A 19,913-nucleotide genomic window follows, 5' to 3' on the forward strand; every position below is an offset into this window, starting at 1 on the left:
AGATTGAATTTGTGCCTGCCTAGTTTTGTCCCCCCATAGAAAACATAAAAACAATTCTTGTAGAAAAGTAATAAACAGGGGGGAGATGAACTGGACTGTAATTTCCTGCACCACAGGTACCAGAGACCAGAGTGTGGTGGTGTTAATTGTGTTGATGTTCAACTGACCAGGGAGTTCCCTACCTTGGAATGGTGGCTGATTTCTCCCACGGTCTCCTGAGGCTGTCTGTCTTGGCAAAAGGAGATCATGAGAATTATGAAACATCAAAGAATATATATGATATTTTAGTCAATAAAAGGCCAACAAATGCTTCACAGCTCAAATCAGACAAAGGAGAGAAGAAAATTCATATGAGACAAGAGATCTGGGTTGTATTCATTAGAGCACACCGCAGAAGAAAAAAAAATAGCAACAGAAAACAAAAATGGGTATGCACATGGGGGGCTGTTTCTTTTTGGACAAGTTCAGCTAGTCCCTCCCCGTTTCGGCGCGTTTTTGTTCATTTGGTGGTGCCTAATGAATATTTCTTGAAAATATATGCTTTCTGGAACCGCCCCCATGTGCACACCCAGTCAAATACAGAGTGAATGAAGACTTCAGTGGATCTACTCACCACCTTGGCCTGGGGACTTTGAGGAGTCTTCCTAAAAGCATAAAATGACATTGCTTCATCCCTTTACCACAGTGTGACTTGACTTGCAGCTTACACACACATACACTTAAGGATTTATTATGAGAGGATTGTTGTCTCTACAAAGATGATTTACAATAGACTTACATTGCTGGGCACATCCTTCTTTACGCCTGGATTATCTGACATTTTCTTCCTGTACAAAAAGACAATGAAGACAACAGCTTAGCCTCTGCAATCTTACGCACGCAAAGCCATATGATCGTAATCACACGCACTCGACAAACACAAACACTTGACGTAAACACTCATCACACACTCGTCCAGCCCCACATGTAACAAAGACTAAGGCAGTGGCTCACCGTCGGGCCAGGATGGCACTCATCTCCCCCATCAGATTTCCTCCCCCACCACCACCTCCTCCCGATGGAGGAGGTGCTGCCGCACCACCATCCTCCTACAGAGATAAACAGGCTCTTTCAAGATGTCATTTTTTTTCTTCCCTTCCTTCTTTAAGGAAATCACTGATCTGACACAAAGATTTGTGAAAGATGGAAACCATGTCTTCACCTATATCCACTCACTTACAGACCAGTGATAACCTCAAGAAAGGGAGGAAGGAATGAAGCATTTAAAAGGTGTCCAACTCACTGAATATACAACAATGTTGTAACGAAAACAGGAACTATTCTAGATTAGTGATTAAGAAAAACTTGAACGGCTATTTAGAACATAAGTATTCCTGGGCTCCAAAGCTTGGAAGATGTGACATGATTATAAATTAAAGTTGGAAATGTTTTGTTTTTCATTTCCGTATGAGATATATCTATATATCGATCTCTCACACACACACAAAACCTTTCAAAAGTTTGGGGTCACTTAGCAATGTCCTTGTTTTTGAAAGAAAAGCACATTTTTTTGTCCATTAAAATAACATAACATTTATCAGAAACACAGTGTAGACATTGTTAATGTTGTAAATGACTATTGCAGCTGGAAACGGCTGATTTTTTTATGGAATATCTACGTAGGCATGCAGAGGCCCATTATCAGCAACCATCACTCCTGTGTTCCAATGGCATGTTGTGTTAGCTAATCCAAGTTTATCATTTTAAAAGGCTAATTGATCATTAGAAAACCCTTTTGCAATTATGTTAGCACAGCTGAAAACTGTTGTTCTGATTGAAGAAGCAATAAAACTGGCCTTCTTTAGACTAGTTGAGTTTCTGGAGCATCAGCATTTGTGGGTTCGATTACAGACTCAAAATGTCCAGAAACAAAGTACTTTCTTCAGAAACTCGTCATTCCATTCTTGTTCTGAGAAATGAAGGCTATTCCATGCGAGAAATTGCCAAGAAACTGAAGATCTCGTACAACGCTGTGTACTACTCCCTTCACAGAACAGCGCAAACTGGATCTAACCAGAATAGAAAGAGGAGTGGGAGGCCCCGGTGCACAACTGAGCAAGAGGACAAGTACATTAGTGTCTAGTTTGAGAAACAGACACCTCACAAGTCCTTAACTGGCAGCTTCATTAAATAGTACCGGCAAAACACCAGTCTCAACGTCAACAGTGAAGAGGCAACTCCGGGATGTTCCTCTGTACAGTGTCTGTGTTCTTTTGCCCATCTTAATTTTTTCCTTTTATTGGCCAGTCTGAGATATGGCTTTTTCTTTGCAACTCTGCCTAGAAGGCCAGCATCCCGAAGTCGCCTCTTTACTGTTGACTTTGAGACTGGTGTTTTGCGGGTACTATTTTTCCACTTCAGTCAGTGTAGATGAAGGGGAGGAGACTGGTTAAAGAATGATTTCTAAACCTTGAGACAATTGAGACATGGATTGTGTATGTGTGCCATTTAGAGGTTGAATGGGCAAGACAAAAGATTTAAGTGCTTTTGAACCGGGTATGGTAGTAGGTGCCAGGCGCACCTGTTTGTGTCAAGAACTGCAACGCTGCTGGGTTTTTCACGCTCAACAGTTTCCCGTGTCTATCACAAAATGGTCCACCACCCAAAGGACATCCAGGCAACTTGACAACTGTGGGAAGCATTGGACTCAACATTGGCCAGTATCCCTGTGGAACGCTTTCGACACCTTGTAAAACCCATGTCCCGATGAATTGAGACTGTTCTGAGAGCAAAAGGTGGAGGGTGCAACTCAATGTGCACACACTGAGTATACAAAACATCATGAACACCTGCTCTTTCCATGAAAGACTGACCAGGTGAATCCGGGTGAAAGCTATGATCCCTTATTGATATGTGTATTCAGTGCCTTCGGAAAGTATTCAGATCCCTTGACTTTTTCCAAATTTTGTCACATCATAGCCTTATTCTGAAATGGATGAAATAGTTTTTCCCCCTTCATCAATCTACACACAATAACCCATAATGACAAAGCAAAAACAGGTTTAGAAATGTTTGCACATTTATGAAAAATACAAAACTGAAATAGCGATTACAGCCTCGAGTCTTCTTGGGTATGACGGTACAAGCTTGGCACACCTGTATTTGGGGAGTTTCTTCCATTCTTCTCTGCAGATCCTCTCAAGCTCTGTCAGGTTGGATGGGGAGCGTCATTGCACAGCTATTTTCAGCTCTCTCGATAGATGTTTGATTAAGTTCAAGTCCGGGCTCTGGCTGGGCCACTCAAGGACATTCAGAAACTTGTTCCGAAGCCACTCCTGGGTTGTCTTGGCTGTGTGCTTAGGGTTGTTGTCCTGTTGGAAGGTGAACCTTTGCCCCAGTCTGAGGTCTGGAGTGCTCTGGAGCAGGTCTCCATCAAGGATCTCTTTGTACTTTGCTCCGTTCATCTGTCCCTCAATCCTGACTAGTCTCCCAGTCCCTGCCGGTGAAAAACACCCCCACAGCATGATGCTGCCAACACCATGCTTCACCGTAGGGATGATGCCAGGATTCCTCCAGATGTGACGCTTGGCATTCAGGCCAACAAGTTCAATCTTGGTTTCATCAAACCAGAGAATCTTGTTTCTCATGGTCTGAGAGTCTTTAGGTGCCTTTTGGCAAACTCCAAGCGGGCTGTCACGTGCCTTTAACTGAGGAGTGGTTGTCCCATCTCCACAGAGGAACTCTGGAGCTCTGTCAGAGTGACAATCGGGTTCTTGGTCACCTCCCTGACCAAGGCCCTTCTCCCCCGATTGCTCAGTTTGACCAGGAGGCCAGCTCTAGGAAGAGTCTTGGTGGTTCCAAACTTCTTCCATTTAAGAATGATGGAGGCCACTGAGTTTCTGGGGACCTTCAATGCTGCAAAAATGTTTTGGTACCCTTCCCCAGATCTGTGCCTCGACACAATCCTGTCTCGGAGCTCTACGGACAATTCCTTTGACGTCATGGCTTGGGTTTTGCTCTGACATGCACTGTCAACTATGGGACCTTATATAGACAGGTGTGTGCCTTTCCAAATCATGTCCAATCAATTGAACTTACCACAGGTGGACTCCAATCAAGCTGTAGAAACATCTCAAGGATGAACAATGGAAACAGGATGCAGCGGAGCTCAATTTCGAGTCTCATAGGTTCTGAATACTTTTTATATTTAATAAGTGCAAACATTTTCTAAAAAACTTTTCACTTTGAAAATATGGAGATGGTTGTGTAGACCAGCAGGAAATGTTTTACATATTTTAGATGAGATTTTAAGGTAGCAAAATGTGAAGACTTTGTAAGGGGTGTGTAGACTTTCACTAGCAACTGTATATACAGTGCATTCGGAAAGTATTCAGACCCCTTGACTTTTTCCACATTTTGTTACGTTAGTCTTATTGTAAAATTGGTCAATCTACACACAATACTCCATAATTACAAAGTGAAAGAAAAATTGTTTCCAAATTAATAAACAATAACAAATGAAAATGTATTGATTGTTTGTCTTCACACCCAAGTTAATACTTGGTTGAAGCCATTACAACTGTAAGATTCTTCCAACTGTTTTTGTCAAAATTACTCAGCAAATTTGGTTGGGAATCATTGATGTCACTGATTTTCAAGCAGATTTAAGTCAGGACTGAGACTAAACCATTCATGAACACTCAACACCTCTTGGAAAGCCATTCAGGTATGTCTTTGGCATTAACCTTTGTGTAATTGTCCCGCTGAAAAATGAAACTATCGCAGGGTTAGGTTTCAGAAGACTATGACAGGTTTTCCTCCAACCTTTTTACCTGGACTTTGCTCCTTTCATATTTATTTTGACCCGAGTGAAAAACTACAGGTTTGGGTCAAATCCAATACAACACAAGTGAAACTCTGTATTGGCAAGTATTGTGGTGGCAGCATCATGTTATGGGTATGCTTGTCACAGGCAGGGACTGGGGAGTACTGTATGTCAGGATCAAAAATATGAAAGAAGCAAAGCCCAGGTAAAAAGTTACAGGAAAACCTGCCTCAGCCTTCTGAATACCTAAACCTGGGACAGATTTGTATTTTTCAGTGGGACACTTACACACATTTTAATGCGTTAGCCACACCAGAATGGAGTGTTCCTGAGTGGTCCAGTACAGTCTTAATTTTTTATATTGCTGTCCATCAATGATTCCCAAACAATTGTAGTTAGATTTAGCAATTTTGACAAAAACAATATATATATATATATTGCCCTAAGAATTGTGCAAAGCTGGTAGAATCTTATAAAAAAAATATTCACAGCTGTAATAGCTGTATCAACTGTGGAGTGCGAAGACGTCTTGACTGCATATATCTCTGTTTTTGTTATTCATTTGGAAAATGTTCTATCATTTTCATTCACCTTGAAAAATGTGGGCAGGTTCTGTAGATCTGTAGGGGGAAAGATCCAGTCCTTTTTAGATGTATTTGTAAGACAGCTAATGTGAAGACTGTGCAAAGGGTGTATAGACTTTCACTAGACACTGTATACATGATTTATTTATTCTGCCACAGCAAATACAGTGTCTCATAAGCTCATGTGCCCTGGGCACCCTGAAGATGCATGACAATATAAAAAAAAAAAAATTAAATCAGGCATCAACAATGGAATATGGTGTAAAAGAGGCGTGTTTGTCTTTTTTTAAGGCGCCTGCCCAACTATATCATATTGGAGTGGTTCTTGAGACGTTAAACCAGGGCTCTCCAACCCTGTTCCAGGAGAGCTACCCTCCTGTAGGTTTAAACCAGGGCTCTCCAACCCTGTTCCAGGAGAGCTACCCTCCTGTAGGTTTAAACCAGGGCTCTCCAACCCTGTTCCAGGAGAGCTACCCTCCTGTAGGTTTAAACCAGGGCTCTCCAACCCTGTTCCAGGAGAGCTACCCTCCTGTAGGTTTAAACCAGGGCTCTCCAACCCTGTTCCAGGGGAGCTACCCTCCTGTAGGTTTAAACCAGGGCTCTCCAACCCTGTTCCAGGAGAGCTACCCTCCTATAGGTTTAAACCAGGGCTCTCCAACCCTGTTCCAGGAGAGCTACCCTCCTGTAGGTTTAAACCAGGGCTCTCCAACCCTGTTCCAGGAGAGCTACCCTCCTGTAGGTTTAAACCAGGGCTCTCCAACCCTGTTCCAGGAGAGCTACCCTCCTATAGGTTTAAACCAGGGCTCTCCAACCCTGTTCCAGGAGAGATACCCTCCTGTAGGTTTAAACCAGGACTCTCCAACCCTGTTCCAGGAGAGATACCCTCCTGTAGGTTTAAACCAGGGCTCTCCAACCCTGTTCCAGGAGAGCTACCATCCTGTAGGTTTTCGCTCCAACCCCAGTTGTGACCAACCCGATTCAGTTTATCAAACAGCTAATTATTTGAGTCAGGTGTGTTAGATTAGGGTTGGAGCGAGAAACTTCCGGGCCGGTAGCTCTTCAGGAACAGGGATGGAGTGCCCTGCTTTAAACACTTCTCCAAGCCTTGTGAGATCTGGTCAAAGGCGCAGTATGACTGCCATGACGCTGGTCTCACCTTGGCCGATTTGCGTAGTTTGGTTCCTGCTAGGGCTGCAGCTAGTCCCCCGGGCCCACCGAGACCCCCTCCATCACCCCCTCCTCCTCCTCCTCCTCCTCCACCAGACAGAGGTGGGGCAGGTGGAGCCCCGGACCCAGGGGGTGGTGGTGGGCCAGGTGGGGGTGGGGGGCCAGCAGGTGGCGGGCCTGGGGGTGGAGGCGGTCCTGGGGGAGCCGGGGGGCCACCGGGGGCAGGCGGGGCTGCAGGGGGGATGGGTGCGGCCTGTCTCTCGGCCTGTCTCTCGCTCTCCAGCCGCTCTCTCTCCTGCTGCTGCTCCTGTCTCTGCAGCTCCAGTCTGCGAGGGGGGAGACAGAGTTCTTTATAAAATAATGTTCACACAAAAGGTGCGTGTACAATGTGAGATCAGTCTATTGTAGGTTAGAGTGTGTTACTGTAGATTAGTGTGTATACAGTATAGTAGATTAGAAGAATGTTATTTAGCAAACACTTTAATCCAAAGTGACTAACAGTAGGGCATGCATTCATTTTCATATGGATGAAACCAGCAGGAATTTAACCCACTACCCTGGTGTTGCAAGCGTTCATGCTCTAACTGAGTGTGTTAGCGTCAGTATTAGGTTTTAGTGACACCTAACATGTTTGTTCAGACACCAGTTTATACCAGTCTGGTCTATCCCATTATCAATGACCAAGCGACACTCCTCAATAAACCTGTATATTCAAGGTAGAGGACACCTCAAGTGGAGGACACAGCGTCATCTTAAATGGTCAACTATACCTGGCTGGCTCATGTCATAGGTTAAGCAGTTCTCTTCTGGTTCCTTGCAGTGAGGAGGATTCTCAAGTCTATTGCCGTGCCTCTTGAATGGCTAGCTTTCAGCTGGAATATAGTCAGAGTCTCTTATATTGGTTAAAGCCGGTTTGCCTGTGTTTTCCTACCTCGATTAACCTGTAATGGCTTTGTTAAAAATACCATTTAGATGGCAATATACAGACAGGTTTCGAACACATTTCCCATTTCAATACATCTTCTTTATGTTAATAGCTCTAAAACCATCCCTTCAGTGACTACATGAAGCGTAATCCCGTGGAACCAAATGTAAATAGATGTGAGACGTGAATTTCAGTCGCAATTCAACGGCTCAGACACGAGACGTATGTGGCATGGTCTACAGACAATCACGGATTACAAAGGGAAAACCAGCCACGTCGCGGACACCGACGTCTTGATTCCAGACAAGCTAAACACCATCGCCCGTTTTGAGGATAACAGTGCCACCGACGCGGCCCGCTCCCAAGGACTGTGGGCTCTCATTCTCCGTGGCCGACGCGAGTACGACATTCAAGCGTGTTAACCCTCGCAAGGCTGCTGGCCCAGACGGCATCCCTAGCCGCGTCATCAGAGCATGCGCAGACCAGCTGGCTGGAATGTTTACGGACATATTCAATCTCTCTCTATCCCAGTCTGCTTCAAGATGTCCACCATTGTTCCTGTACCCAAGAAAGTAAAGGTAACTTAACTAAATGACTATTGCCCCGTAGCACTCACTTTTGTCATCATGAAGTGCTTTGAGAGGATTATATCACTTCCACCTTACCTGACACCCTAGACCACCTTCAATTTGCTTACCGCCATAATAGATCCACAGACGATGCAAACACCATCGCACTGCCCTACCCCATCTGAACAAGGAATACCTACGTCAAAATGCTGTTCATTGACTACAGCTCAGCCTTCAACACCATAATAATGAGATTGGAGGGTACTAAGTTTGGGGCCCTGGGTCTGAACCCCGCCCTGTGCAACTGGGTCCTGGACTTCCTGACGGGAAGCCCCCAGGTGGTGAAGGTAGGAAACAACACCTCCACTTCCCTGATCCTCAACACAGGGGCCCCACAAGGGTGCATGCTCAGCCCCCTCCTGTACTCCCTGTTCACCCATAACTGTGTGGCCACGCATGCCTCAAACTCAAATCATCAAGTTTGCAGAAGACACAACAGTAGTAGGCCTGATTACCAACAATGACAAAACAGCCTACAAGGAGGAGGTGAGGGCCCTGGCATAGTGGTGCCAGGAAAATAACCTCTCCCTCAACGTCAACAAAATGAAGGGGCTGATCATGGACTTCAGGAAACAGCAGAGGGAGCATGCCCCATCCACAGGACCGCAGTAGAGAAGGTGAAAAGCTTTAAGTTACTTGGCGTACACATCATTGACGATCTGAAAATGGTACACCCACACAGACAGTGTGGTGAAGAAGGCGCAACCACCACACACCATGACTGACCCACCGCCAAACCGGTCATGCTGGAGGATGTTGCAGGCAGCAGAACGTTCTCCACGGCGTCTCCAGACTCTGTCACGTCTGTCACGTGCTCAGTGTGAACCTGCTTTCATCTGTGAAGAGTACAGGGCGCCAGTGGCGAATTTGCCAATCTTGGTGTTCTCTGGCGAAATTGCCAAACGTCCTGCACGGTGTTGGGCTGTAAGCACAACCCCCACCTGTGGACGTCGGGCCCTCATACCACCCTCATGGAGTCTGTTTCTGACCGTTTGAGCAGACACATGCACATTTGTGGCCTGCTGGAGGTCATTTTGCAGGGCTCTGGCAGTGCTCAACCTTGCACAGAGGCGGAGGTAGCGGTCCTGCTGCTGGGTTGTTGCCCTCCTACGGCCTCCTACACGTCTCCTGATGTACTGGCCTGTCTCCTGGTAGCGCCTCCATGCTCTGGACACTACGCTGACAGACACAGCAAACCTTCTTGCCACAGCTCGCATTGATGTGCCATCCTGGATGAGCTGCACTACCTGAGCCACTTGTGTGGGTTGTAGACTCCGTCTCATGCTACCACTAGAGTGAAAGCACCGCCAGCATTCAAAAGTGACCAAAACATCAGCCAGGAAGCATAGGAACTGAGAAGTGGTCTGTGGTCCCCACCTGCAGAACCACTCCTTTATTGGGGGTGTCTTGCTAATTGCCTATAATTTCCACCTGTTGTCTATTCCATTTGCACAACAGCATGTGAAATGTATTGTCAATCAGTGTTGCTTCCTAAGTGGACAATTTGATTTCACAGAAGTGTGATTGACTTGGAGTTACATTGTGTCGTTTAAGTGTTCCCTTTATTTTTTGGAGCAGTGTACAATCTAGGTGTGCAAAGCTCTAAGAGACTTACTCAGAAAGACACACTGCTGTAAGGTGATTCTAAAATGTATTGTCTGGGGTATGAAAATGTATGTAAACAAGATCTTTCTGTATTTAAATTTTCAATAAATTAGCAAACATTTCTAAAAGCATGTTTTCACGATGTCATTATGGGGTATTGTGTGTAGAGGCATACATTTTGGATTTATTTAATCCATTTTGAAACAGGGTGTAACAACAAAATGTGGAATTAGTCAAGGGTATGAATACTTTCTGAAGGCATGTTTATTCTGTTCATTACTCTGCTGTCTGTAATGTTCAGAATTGTAGGCATGTGAACTGATTGGGATGGATTCAGTCTACAGTCTAGTCCAATATTCTGTACTTGTTGCTGGAATTCTAGGGGGCAGCATTCTAGAACGGTCTATCAATACTGAGCATTGTGAGAGTAAAAACGTTGTAAACACCATTTACCCTAGCAAAATGTAAATAAGTATAGAGACTTAATGCTTAAAATAGACTAATTATCTACTAAACAACAGTCAGATAGGAAATAGCCAAGTGCCCGTTCACCGCTTTTAGTAAAACAATTACTAAAAAACAACACTTGCAATACTTTAATCTCCCTTCTGCTGACAGAAACCAGACCATCTGCACTCCCCCCACCTCCAACTAAAAACATTGTGAATGGTACCTCCTCTGTTGCTCCAGCTCCTCTGGGGAGGGTCCATTCTGGACAGGTCGGGGGAGAGAGGAGTAGCCTGAGGAGAGAAACAGACTGAGTGAGTGTGTATTTTAGCAGTCCTGTTAAAATACTTTACAAAATGCATCCTTCCCTTCTCCTTCTGGCAATAACTAACACCATTAGATAGATTAAAGCTGGAATCCTTAATGGTGAAACTGCCAAGTCCATTTGCGATATTACAAAGAAGTTACTGCAAACAGCAACTTTTTTCCTCTTCTCTGACATCATTGCATGCGCTATAGAACAGCAGAATATATACTGCAATTTGTTTTACCATCGACGTGCCGCTTCGTCAACTAAACAAACACAATGACAAAAGCGGTGGAGTGGACAATGGCGCTGTTTCACCTACTGCAGATTAAATCTTTAAGCAATCCAATCTGATCAGTGATTGCAGTGAGAAACAAAAGACAAAAAGGAACCAGGACAAAAAGTACCATTTCTTTTGCAAAATGTTTTTTTATATTTGATCCCATATTATAGAGCCTACCTGAGTCAGTGAGCGTACTCAGCACCTCCAGGGCGTGCATCATGCCGTTAGCGAAAAGGACGGCTTCCTCCTTGCTGCCAAAGTTCAGCCCCCACACCTGCCGGGCTTCCCGCCACTGGTGGAAGTTGGCTGTAGCCTGGTTGTACTTCAGCCTCTTGTCGATTGGGCAGTTGATCACCACCTAGGATTGTCACGCAGGAAGTAAAAAGGCGATGAGAAACCACAAGTGGAATGACAGTATGCGTTCACTGCGAGAATGTGTGTGTGGAACCTAGATTTTCTATATAGCCTTTGAATTTCAAGATCGTTCTCCTCACATCCCTTTATGTTCATCTATTGCTATTTATCGGAGTATACATGTTGGTGCAATACGAGTATAAATCCTCTCTCTGTGGAACCAGTGACGCAGAGGTGAATAAAAAAAAAAAACAAGAGCCTTTAGTGAAACTGAGCTACTATGGTAGGCGAGACTAAGTCTTGTGCTACTAGTGTGGACCCTCCATTGCGTTCCCAAAGCAACAGATCTTTTGAAAAAGATACTACGCTAGGATAAGTTTAACTAAAGTAGCCTTTAGGTTAGCAGTGGTGTAAAGTAATGAATAAAAACAATTATTTGAAGTACCACTTAAGTAGTTTTTTGGGGTATCTGTAATTTACAATTTATATTTCTGACAACTTTAATTCCTCTACATTTCTAAAGACGATATGTACTTTTTACTGGAATATTAAAGCATCTTTACTATTAAAGCATCTTTACTTTTACTCAAGTATGACAATGGAGTACTTTTTCCAACACTGTAGGCTAGGTTTTGCTAGGGCGGGTCTTCCACTACCCTAGTGTGAGAGGAAGGCATTAGCTCGAGAGCAGAGGTAGTGGCACACAGTAAACAGAAGTGAGATAGGGAAGACTGAAAGAAAGAGGAAGACAGCTGACACATGAAGCCCCAACAGAAGTTGCTGGCTGCATATTGACATTCTGCAGCAACAGAAAAAAGGACAAAGCCTAACCCACAATCTCTGAGTGTGACAGCAAGGAAACGCACAGGGGACTGGTTCCCATATGGTGCTATAGCACCCACATACTAACTCTCACAAGATGTACAGATCAGTCAGTCTAAAATTGTTCAAACCAGTCAGCTCGACTGTACAAAGAGGTCCCAGAAGGAAAATGTTTACCCTCCTAGCCCAGCATTGTTCTCTACACAGTATACAGTGCCTTCAGAAAGTATTCCGACCCCTTGACTTTCCCCAAATTTTTGTCACTCATCAATCTAAACACAATACCCCATAATGAAGGTTTAGACATTTTCGCAAATTTATAATAAAAAAATAAATAAACTGAAATATTACATTTACATAAGTATTCAGACCCTTTACTCAGCCCTTTGTTGAAGCACCTTTGGCAGCGATTACAGCAATGAGTCTTCTCGGGTATGATACTACAAGCTTGGCACACCTGTATTTGGGGAGTTTCTCCCATTCTTCTCTGCAGATCCTCTCAAAATATGTCAGGTTGGATGGGGAGCGACGCTGCACAGCTATTTTCAAGTTTTTCCAGAGATGTTAGATCAGGTTCAAGTCCAGGCTCTGGCTGGGCCACTCAAAAACATTCAGAGACTTGACCTGAAGCCACTCCTGTGTTGTCTTGGCTGTGTGCTTAGGGTCGTTGCCCCGTTGGAATGTTAACCTTCACCCCAGTCTGAGGTTCTGAGCTCTCTGGAGCAGGTTTTCATCAAGGATCTCGCTATACTTTGCTACGTGCATCTTTACCTCGGTCCTGACGAGTCTCCCAGTACCTCCCGCTGAAAAACATCCCCACAGCATGATGCTGCCACCACCACCACCATGCTTCACTATAGGGATGGTGCCTGGTTTCCTCAAGATGTGAAGCTTGGCATTCAGGCCAAAGAGTTTAATCTTGGTTTCATCAGAACAGAGAATCTTGTTTCTCAGTTTGATCGGGCGGCCAGCTCTAGGAAGAGTCTTGGAGGTTCCAAACTTTTTCTTTTTAAGAATGATTGAGGCCACTGTGTTCTTGGGGACCTTTAATGCTGCAGACATTTTTTGGTACACTTCCCCAGATCTGTGCCTTGACACAATCCTGTCTCTGAGCTCTCCGGACAATTCCTTTGACGTCATGGCTTGGGTTTTTCTCTGACATGCGCTGTCAACTACGGGACCTTATATAGACAGATGTGTGCCTTTCCAAATCATGTCCAATCAATTGAATTTACCACAGGTGGACTTCAATCAAGCTGTAAAAAAAATCTCAATGATGATTAATGAAAACAGGATTCACCTGACCTCAATTTCAAGTCTCATAGCAAAGGGTCTGAATACTTTATACAAATAAGGTATTTCTGTTAGTCAAGGGGTCTGAATACTTTTCAAAGGCACTTTATATAGTACCAGTCAAAAGTTTGGACAAACCTACTCATTCAAGGGTTAGAATAATAGTGAAGACATCAACCTATGAAATAACACATATGGGATCATGTTGTAACCCAAAAAGTGTTAAACAAATCAAAATATTTCAGATTCTTCAAAGTACAGACCCTTTCCCTTGACAGCTTTGCACACTCTTGGCATTCTCTCAACCAGCTTCATGAGGTAGTCACCTGGAATGCATTTACATTAACAGGTGTTCCTTGTTAAAAGTACATTTGTGGCATTTCTTTCGTTAATGCGTTTGAGCCAATCGTGTTGTGACAAGGTAGGGGCGGTATACAGAAGATAGGGCTATTTGGAAAAAGACCAAGTCCATATTATGGCAAGAACAGCTCAAATAAGCAAAGAGAAACGACAGTCCATCATTACTTTATTAAGACATGAAGGTCAGTCAATGCGGAAAATTTCAAGAACTATGATGAAACTGGAGCTCATGAGGACCGCCACAGGAAAGGAAGACCCAGAGTTACCTCTGCTGCAGAGGATAAGTTCATTAGAGTTACCAGTCTCAGAAATTGCAGCCAAAATAAATGGACACCAATAAAAAGCCAATACTAAAGGACACTAATAGGAAGAAGAGACTTGCTTGGGTCAAGAAACACGAGCAATGGACATTAGACCGGTGGAAATCGGTCCTTTGGTCTGATGAGTCCAAATTTGAGATTTTTGGTTCCAACTGCCGTGTTTTAGTGAGACGCAGAGAAGGTGACAAGATGATTTCAGCATGTGTGGTTCCCACCGTGAAGCACGGAGGTGGTGGTGTGATGGTGCTTTGCTCGTGACACGGTCAGTGATTTAATTAGAATTCAAGGCATACTTAACCAGCATTGCTACCACAGCATTCTGCAGCAATATGCCATCCCATCTGGTTTACACTTAGTTGGACTATCATTTGTTTTTCAAGAGGACAATGACCCAAAACACATCCAGGCTGTGTAAGGGCTATTTTACCAAGAAGGAGAGTGATGGAGTGCTGCATCTGGCCTCCACAATCTCCCGACCTCAACCCAATTGAGATGGTTTGCGATGAGTTGGACCGCAGAGTGAACGAAAAGCAGCCAACAAGTGCCCAGTATATGTGGGAACTCCTTCAAGACTGTTGGAAAAGCATTCCAGCTGAAGCTGGTTGAGAGAATGCCAAGCGTGTGCAAAGTTGTCATCAAGGCTAGGGGGGCTGCTTTGAAAAATATAAAATATATTTTGATTTGTTTAACACTTTTTGGGTTACTACATGATTCCATATGTGTTATTTCATAGGTTGTAGAATAATAGTGAAGAAATCAATGTAGAAAATAGTAAAAATAAAGAAACTCTGGAATGAGTAGGTGTGTCCAAACTTTTGACTGGTACTGCACACACACACACACACACACACACACACACACACACAGTGTATTAGTGGTGGTCATCGATATGGAATGTCCATATCGATATCAGTTGCATTTTTCCATTCGATATCATATCAGAATTTACTGTACTTGCCGTTTACCCCTTTCTGTGACATGAACTGTAAAATGTGTTTGATCTTTATTAGCCAACATATTGGTCGGGTCGCGACTGATCTTGATGAGCCACCGTAGTTGTTGCAGGCGTGGTTACACGTGGTCTACGGTTGTGAGGCCGGTTGGATGTACTGCCAAATTCTCTAAAATGACGTTTGAGGCTGCTTATGGAAGATAAATTAACATTAAATTCTCTGGCAACAGCTCTGGTGGACATTCCTGCAGTCAGCATGCCAATTGCACGCTCCCTCAAAACATCTGTGGCATTGTGTTGTGTGACAAAACTGCACTTTTGAGTGGCCTTTTTTTGTCCCCAGCACAAGGTGCACCTGCGTAATGATCATGCTGTTTAATGAGCTTCTTGATATGCCACACCTGTCAGGTGGATGGATTATCTTGGCAAAGGAGAAAGGCTCACTAACAGGGATGTAAACAAATTTGTACACAACAACATTTTAGAGAAATAAGGTTTTTGTGCATATGGAACATTTCTGGAATACTTTATTTCAGCTCATGAAAAATGGGACCAACAATACATGTTGTGTTAGTATTTTGCTCTATCGATTATTACACAGTGCATCTTAGGAATTCTCTGTTCATGGTGTGTGTGTGTGCACTAGTTACCTGCTGGTCACCCTGCATCTTGCGTCCCACCACTCGGAATGTGTTGGCTACGGGGTTGTGGAAGATCTGGACCCTGCTGAAGGCCTGGCCCCCCTCACCCGCCGACACCCAGCGCTTGTTACCATCATCATACTGCATGACCGTGGCTCGCACCTGGCAGATACTGGACTCACTGAGAAAACAAGAGAGAAGAGAGGGAGGGAGGGAGTTGAGAGAGAAACAGGGAGAGTGAGAAGGGGAAGAAAGAGGGTCCGGGAAGTTTGAAAGAGATGAGGAGGCAGAGGAGGAGAGTTAATTCAGTCATCTCAAACAGGGAATTAGCACTAACAAGATAGTCCATTACTCCATGAAGAGTGCAATGCACAACTGTGGACATTGCTTTGTTGTTCATGTTGCTTTATGGCACAAAGCAAGATGAGGAAATTGAAGATGGCTAAAAGAGATATGCATTACACAAAGCAATGTTTTAAAATAGAGATATGGTCACTTCTGCCTTTTTAGCACGTTTTTTTCTATGAAAAAATTGTGACCAGCAGTAACACGTCACCCACATAACTGAAGTTGAGTGAAATTAGTTGTGGGATGAGCTCAAGTCAAACGCGACACCACTAGGGCTATTACAGTGACTGTATTAGCCCTACATCGACAGTCACCAGTTATGGCCGCAGTCAAATTTCACGTGACCGCTGAGTCACCGTAACTAGGCTTCTCCAAAACTGTGAGCTGATGCCACTGATGGTCATTAGTAGTACTTGCTAACGGCCAGTCGCTAATGGCCTGGTACTCAGTGCTCTATTGTCCCTCTAACAGCAACGCAAATGGAATCAAAAATCAAATCAAACACTTCATGAGAGCCCTGGCATTCAGCGTTTGAGCGGAATAGGACCACCTGCTGCGCAGCGAGAGCCGGCTCCTAGCTGGTTCCCCATGTTGCGCAACATTTATAGTCCTCTATAGGCCATGCAATTTCGTGAAACAGAGTTTTGATGACCTCCATTAAAAAGAGGATCCCATCAGCTTTCTATAGGCTAGGCCTACTATATTTAACTCTCAACTTCCTTAAAATTAAGCACATTGCTTCCGTGTTACAACCGGAGTAGATGGCCTGGCTGGCATGAAAATGAACCGCAGGAAAATAATCATCATTCTCTATTCAAGTGCATACGAATGACATGTATTCCCCCCCCTCCCCGATTTTTTGCAACTTTTTCAAATCATAGTCACATGCATTATGTAGCCTAGCCCAATGTTTTGATAAGGTTTTTAATAAAACTAGTGGCCAATTAATTCTAAGCGTAATCTATAGGCCGTAATCTACAGGCCTATGAACCCTGAAACTGGGTTCGAGAGCCCATAGCCTACAGAGTGAAACTTGTTCTTATTAGCTGAGTCATTGCTCAATCGTGTGTGAAAACAGAGTTGACTTGCCACTATTTAAAAAGAGGATCCCATCTTTCTAGTGCTGCTATATTTGTTAAATTCTTACAATTAACCACATTATTCTGCTTTACAACTGGTGCAGCCTACCTGGCATATTAAAAATGTAACTGCAGGTAACCTCCATTCACTATTTGAGTGCAGACTGAAAAGTAATTCCACACAAACTGTATTATCTTAGGCTATATGTAAAGACCATATTCAAATGAGAATATTCTGAAAATATTATCAAGTGCTTGTCAAATTGTGAATGAGACACTGATGAAATGTGTGCAGCCTGCACAAGAAACAGAGCAGAGCTCATGCCTTACATGCAACTTTTTTTCAAATCATCATTCGAGTTGCATCATGCAGCCTTAGAACCCTAAGGTTTGTATCACAACTAAAGTCGCAACTAAATTCAAGCATATAGGAGGACCTCTCAAATTATCACTCTGTTAACAGCTCAACACCGCATGTGAGCGCTCCCTCGGAAATCGTTTGGGAAAAATATTCAAACACTGCATTCCACAGTAAAAATCTCATACCAAACGGACAAGCATGGTTGGTGGTGGTAGTGTGATAGTTTGGGGATGCTTTGCTGCCTCAAGACCTGGATGACTTGCCTTAATAGAAGGAACCATGAATTCTGCTCTGTATCAGAGAATTCTACAAGAGAATGTCAGGCCATCCGTCTCTAAGCTGAAGCACAGCTGGTTCATGCAGCAAGAAAATAATCCAAAACACACAATCAAGTCTACATGAAAATGTCTAAAAGGCCCAAAAAATGTGACATTTTGGAATGGTTAAGTCAAAGTCCAGACCTAATCCCAATTGAGATGTTGTAGCAGGACTTGAATTAAGCAGTTCATGCTTGAAAACCCACAAATGTCGCTGAGTTAAAGCAGTTCTGCATGCAAGAGTGGGCCAACATTCCTCCACAGTGAAGTGAGGGACTATAATCAACTACATGAAGCATTGGGTTGCAGTCTTTGCAGCTAAAAGGTGGCACAACCAGTTTTGGAGAGTATGTGTGCAATTACTTTTTCACACAGGGGGAATTGGGTGTTGTGTAACTTTGGTAATTCTATCAATAAAGTATAATTTTTTTTCTGTTATTTGCAAACTCAGGTTCCCTTTATCAAACATTAGTGTTTGGTAGAAGATCTGATAACTTTCAGTATCAAACATTTGCAAAAATAGAGAGAAATCCAAAAGGCAAATACTTTTTCACGGCAACACATTTGGAAAGTATTCAGACCCCTCAGATCAGTCAGTCTAAAATTGTTCAAGCCAGTCAGTTCAACTGTACAAAGAGGTCCCAGAAGAAAAATATGTTTACACTCCTAGCCCAGCATTGTTTTCTACACAGTGCCTTTGGAAAGTATTCAGACCACTTGACTTTTCCCAAATTTTGTTACATTACAGCCTTATTCTAAAATTGATTATATTTTATTTTTCCCCTCATCTACAGTTGAAGTCAGAAGTTTACATACACCTTAGCCAAATACAACTCAGTTTTCACAATTTCTGACATTTAATCCTAGTAAAAATTCCCTGTCTTAGGTCAGTTAGGATCACCACTTTATTTGAAGAATGTGAAATGTCAGAATAATAGTAGAGAGAATGATTTATTTCAGCTTTTATTTCTTTCATCACATTCCCAGTGGGTCAGAAGTTTACATACACTCAATTAGTATTTGGTAGCATTGCCTTTAAATTGTTGGGAAGCTTGTGGACTTGTTTTAGTGTGGATATAGATACTTTTGTACCTGTTTCCTCAGCATCTACACAAGGTCCTGTGCTGTTGTTCTGGGATTGATTTGCACTTTTCGCACCAAAGTACGTTCATCTCTAGGAAACAGAACATGTCTCCTTCCTGAGCTGTAAGACAGCTGCGTGGTCCCATGGTGTTTATACTTGCGTACTATTGTTTGTACAGATGAATGTGGTACCTTCAGGCGTTTGGAAACTGCTCCCAAAAGCCATTCCTGCATTGTCTTGTCTGTGTGCTTCGGGTTGTTGTTCTGTTGGAAGGTGAATCTTCGCCCCAATCTGAGGTCCTGAGCGCTCTGGAGCAGGTTTTCATCAAGGATCTCTTTGTAGTTTGCTCTGTTCATCTTTCCCTCGATCCTGACTTGTCTCCCAGTTCCTGCTGCTGAAAAACATCCCCACAGCATGATGCTGCCACCACCATGCTTCACCGTAGGGATGGTGCCAGGTTTCCTCCAGACGTGACGTTTGGCATTCAGGCCAGAGAATCTTGCTTCTCATGGTCTGAGAGTCTTTTGACAAACTTCAAGTGGGCTGTCATGTGCCTTTTACTGAAGAGTGGTTTCCGTCTGGCCACTCTACCATAAAGCCCTGATTGGTGGAGTGCTGCAGAGATGGTTGTCCTTCTGGAAGTTTCTCCCATCTCCACAGAGGAACTCTGGAGCTCCGTCAGAGTGACCATTGGGTTCTTGGTCACCTCCCTGACCAAGGCTCTTCTCCCCCGATTGCTCAGTTTGGCCGGGTGGCCAGCTCTAGGAAAAGTCTTGGTGGTTCCAAACTTCTTCCATTTAAGAATGGAGGCCACTGTGTTCTTGGGGAACTTCAATGCTGCAGAAATGTTTTGGTACCCTTCCCCAGATCTGTGCCTTGACACAATCCTGTCTCGGAGCTCTACGGACAATTCCTTTGACCTCATGGCTTGGTTTTTACTCTGACATGCATGGTCAACTGTGGGACCTTATATAGACAGGTGTGTGCCTTTCCAAATCATGTGCAATCAATTAAATTTACCACAGGTGGACTCCGATGTAGAAACATCAAGGATGATCAATGGAAACAGGGTGCACCTGAGCTCAATTTCGAGTCTCATAGCAAAAGGTCTGAATACCTGTTTGTATTGGTAATATATATATATCACACACACGTATATATTTATATTCTAGTCTGATATTTCTTAATTTTTCTGGATTGTGTGTATTTTATAAAATAGTATTTTAATGCT

At 43.6% G+C, this 19,913-nt stretch overlaps 1 protein-coding gene across 2 annotated transcripts in view; it reads right to left on the reverse strand.

Moving 5' to 3' along the window:
- LOC106567542 (vasodilator-stimulated phosphoprotein) overlaps positions 1–19,913 on the reverse strand; it is a 39,138-nt gene that overhangs the window by 6,005 nt on the left and 13,220 nt on the right. For both annotated transcript variants that reach the window (XM_014136967.2, XM_014136966.2), the window contains exons 2-9: positions 15,503–15,674; positions 10,929–11,109; positions 10,388–10,454; positions 6,545–6,881; positions 994–1,088; positions 779–827; positions 614–644; positions 183–225 (exon numbers count right to left, since the gene is read on the reverse strand). In XM_014136967.2, coding sequence (XP_013992442.1) covers positions 183–225; positions 614–644; positions 779–827; positions 994–1,088; positions 6,545–6,881; positions 10,388–10,454; positions 10,929–11,109; positions 15,503–15,674 — 975 coding nt within the window. The remainder of the gene's footprint in view (positions 1–182; positions 226–613; positions 645–778; positions 828–993; positions 1,089–6,544; positions 6,882–10,387; positions 10,455–10,928; positions 11,110–15,502; positions 15,675–19,913) is intronic.

Source organism: Salmo salar, chromosome ssa13 (genome assembly GCF_905237065.1).
Source record: "Salmo salar chromosome ssa13, Ssal_v3.1, whole genome shotgun sequence".
In the NCBI taxonomy this organism is placed as follows: Eukaryota; Metazoa; Chordata; class Actinopteri; order Salmoniformes; family Salmonidae; genus Salmo; species Salmo salar.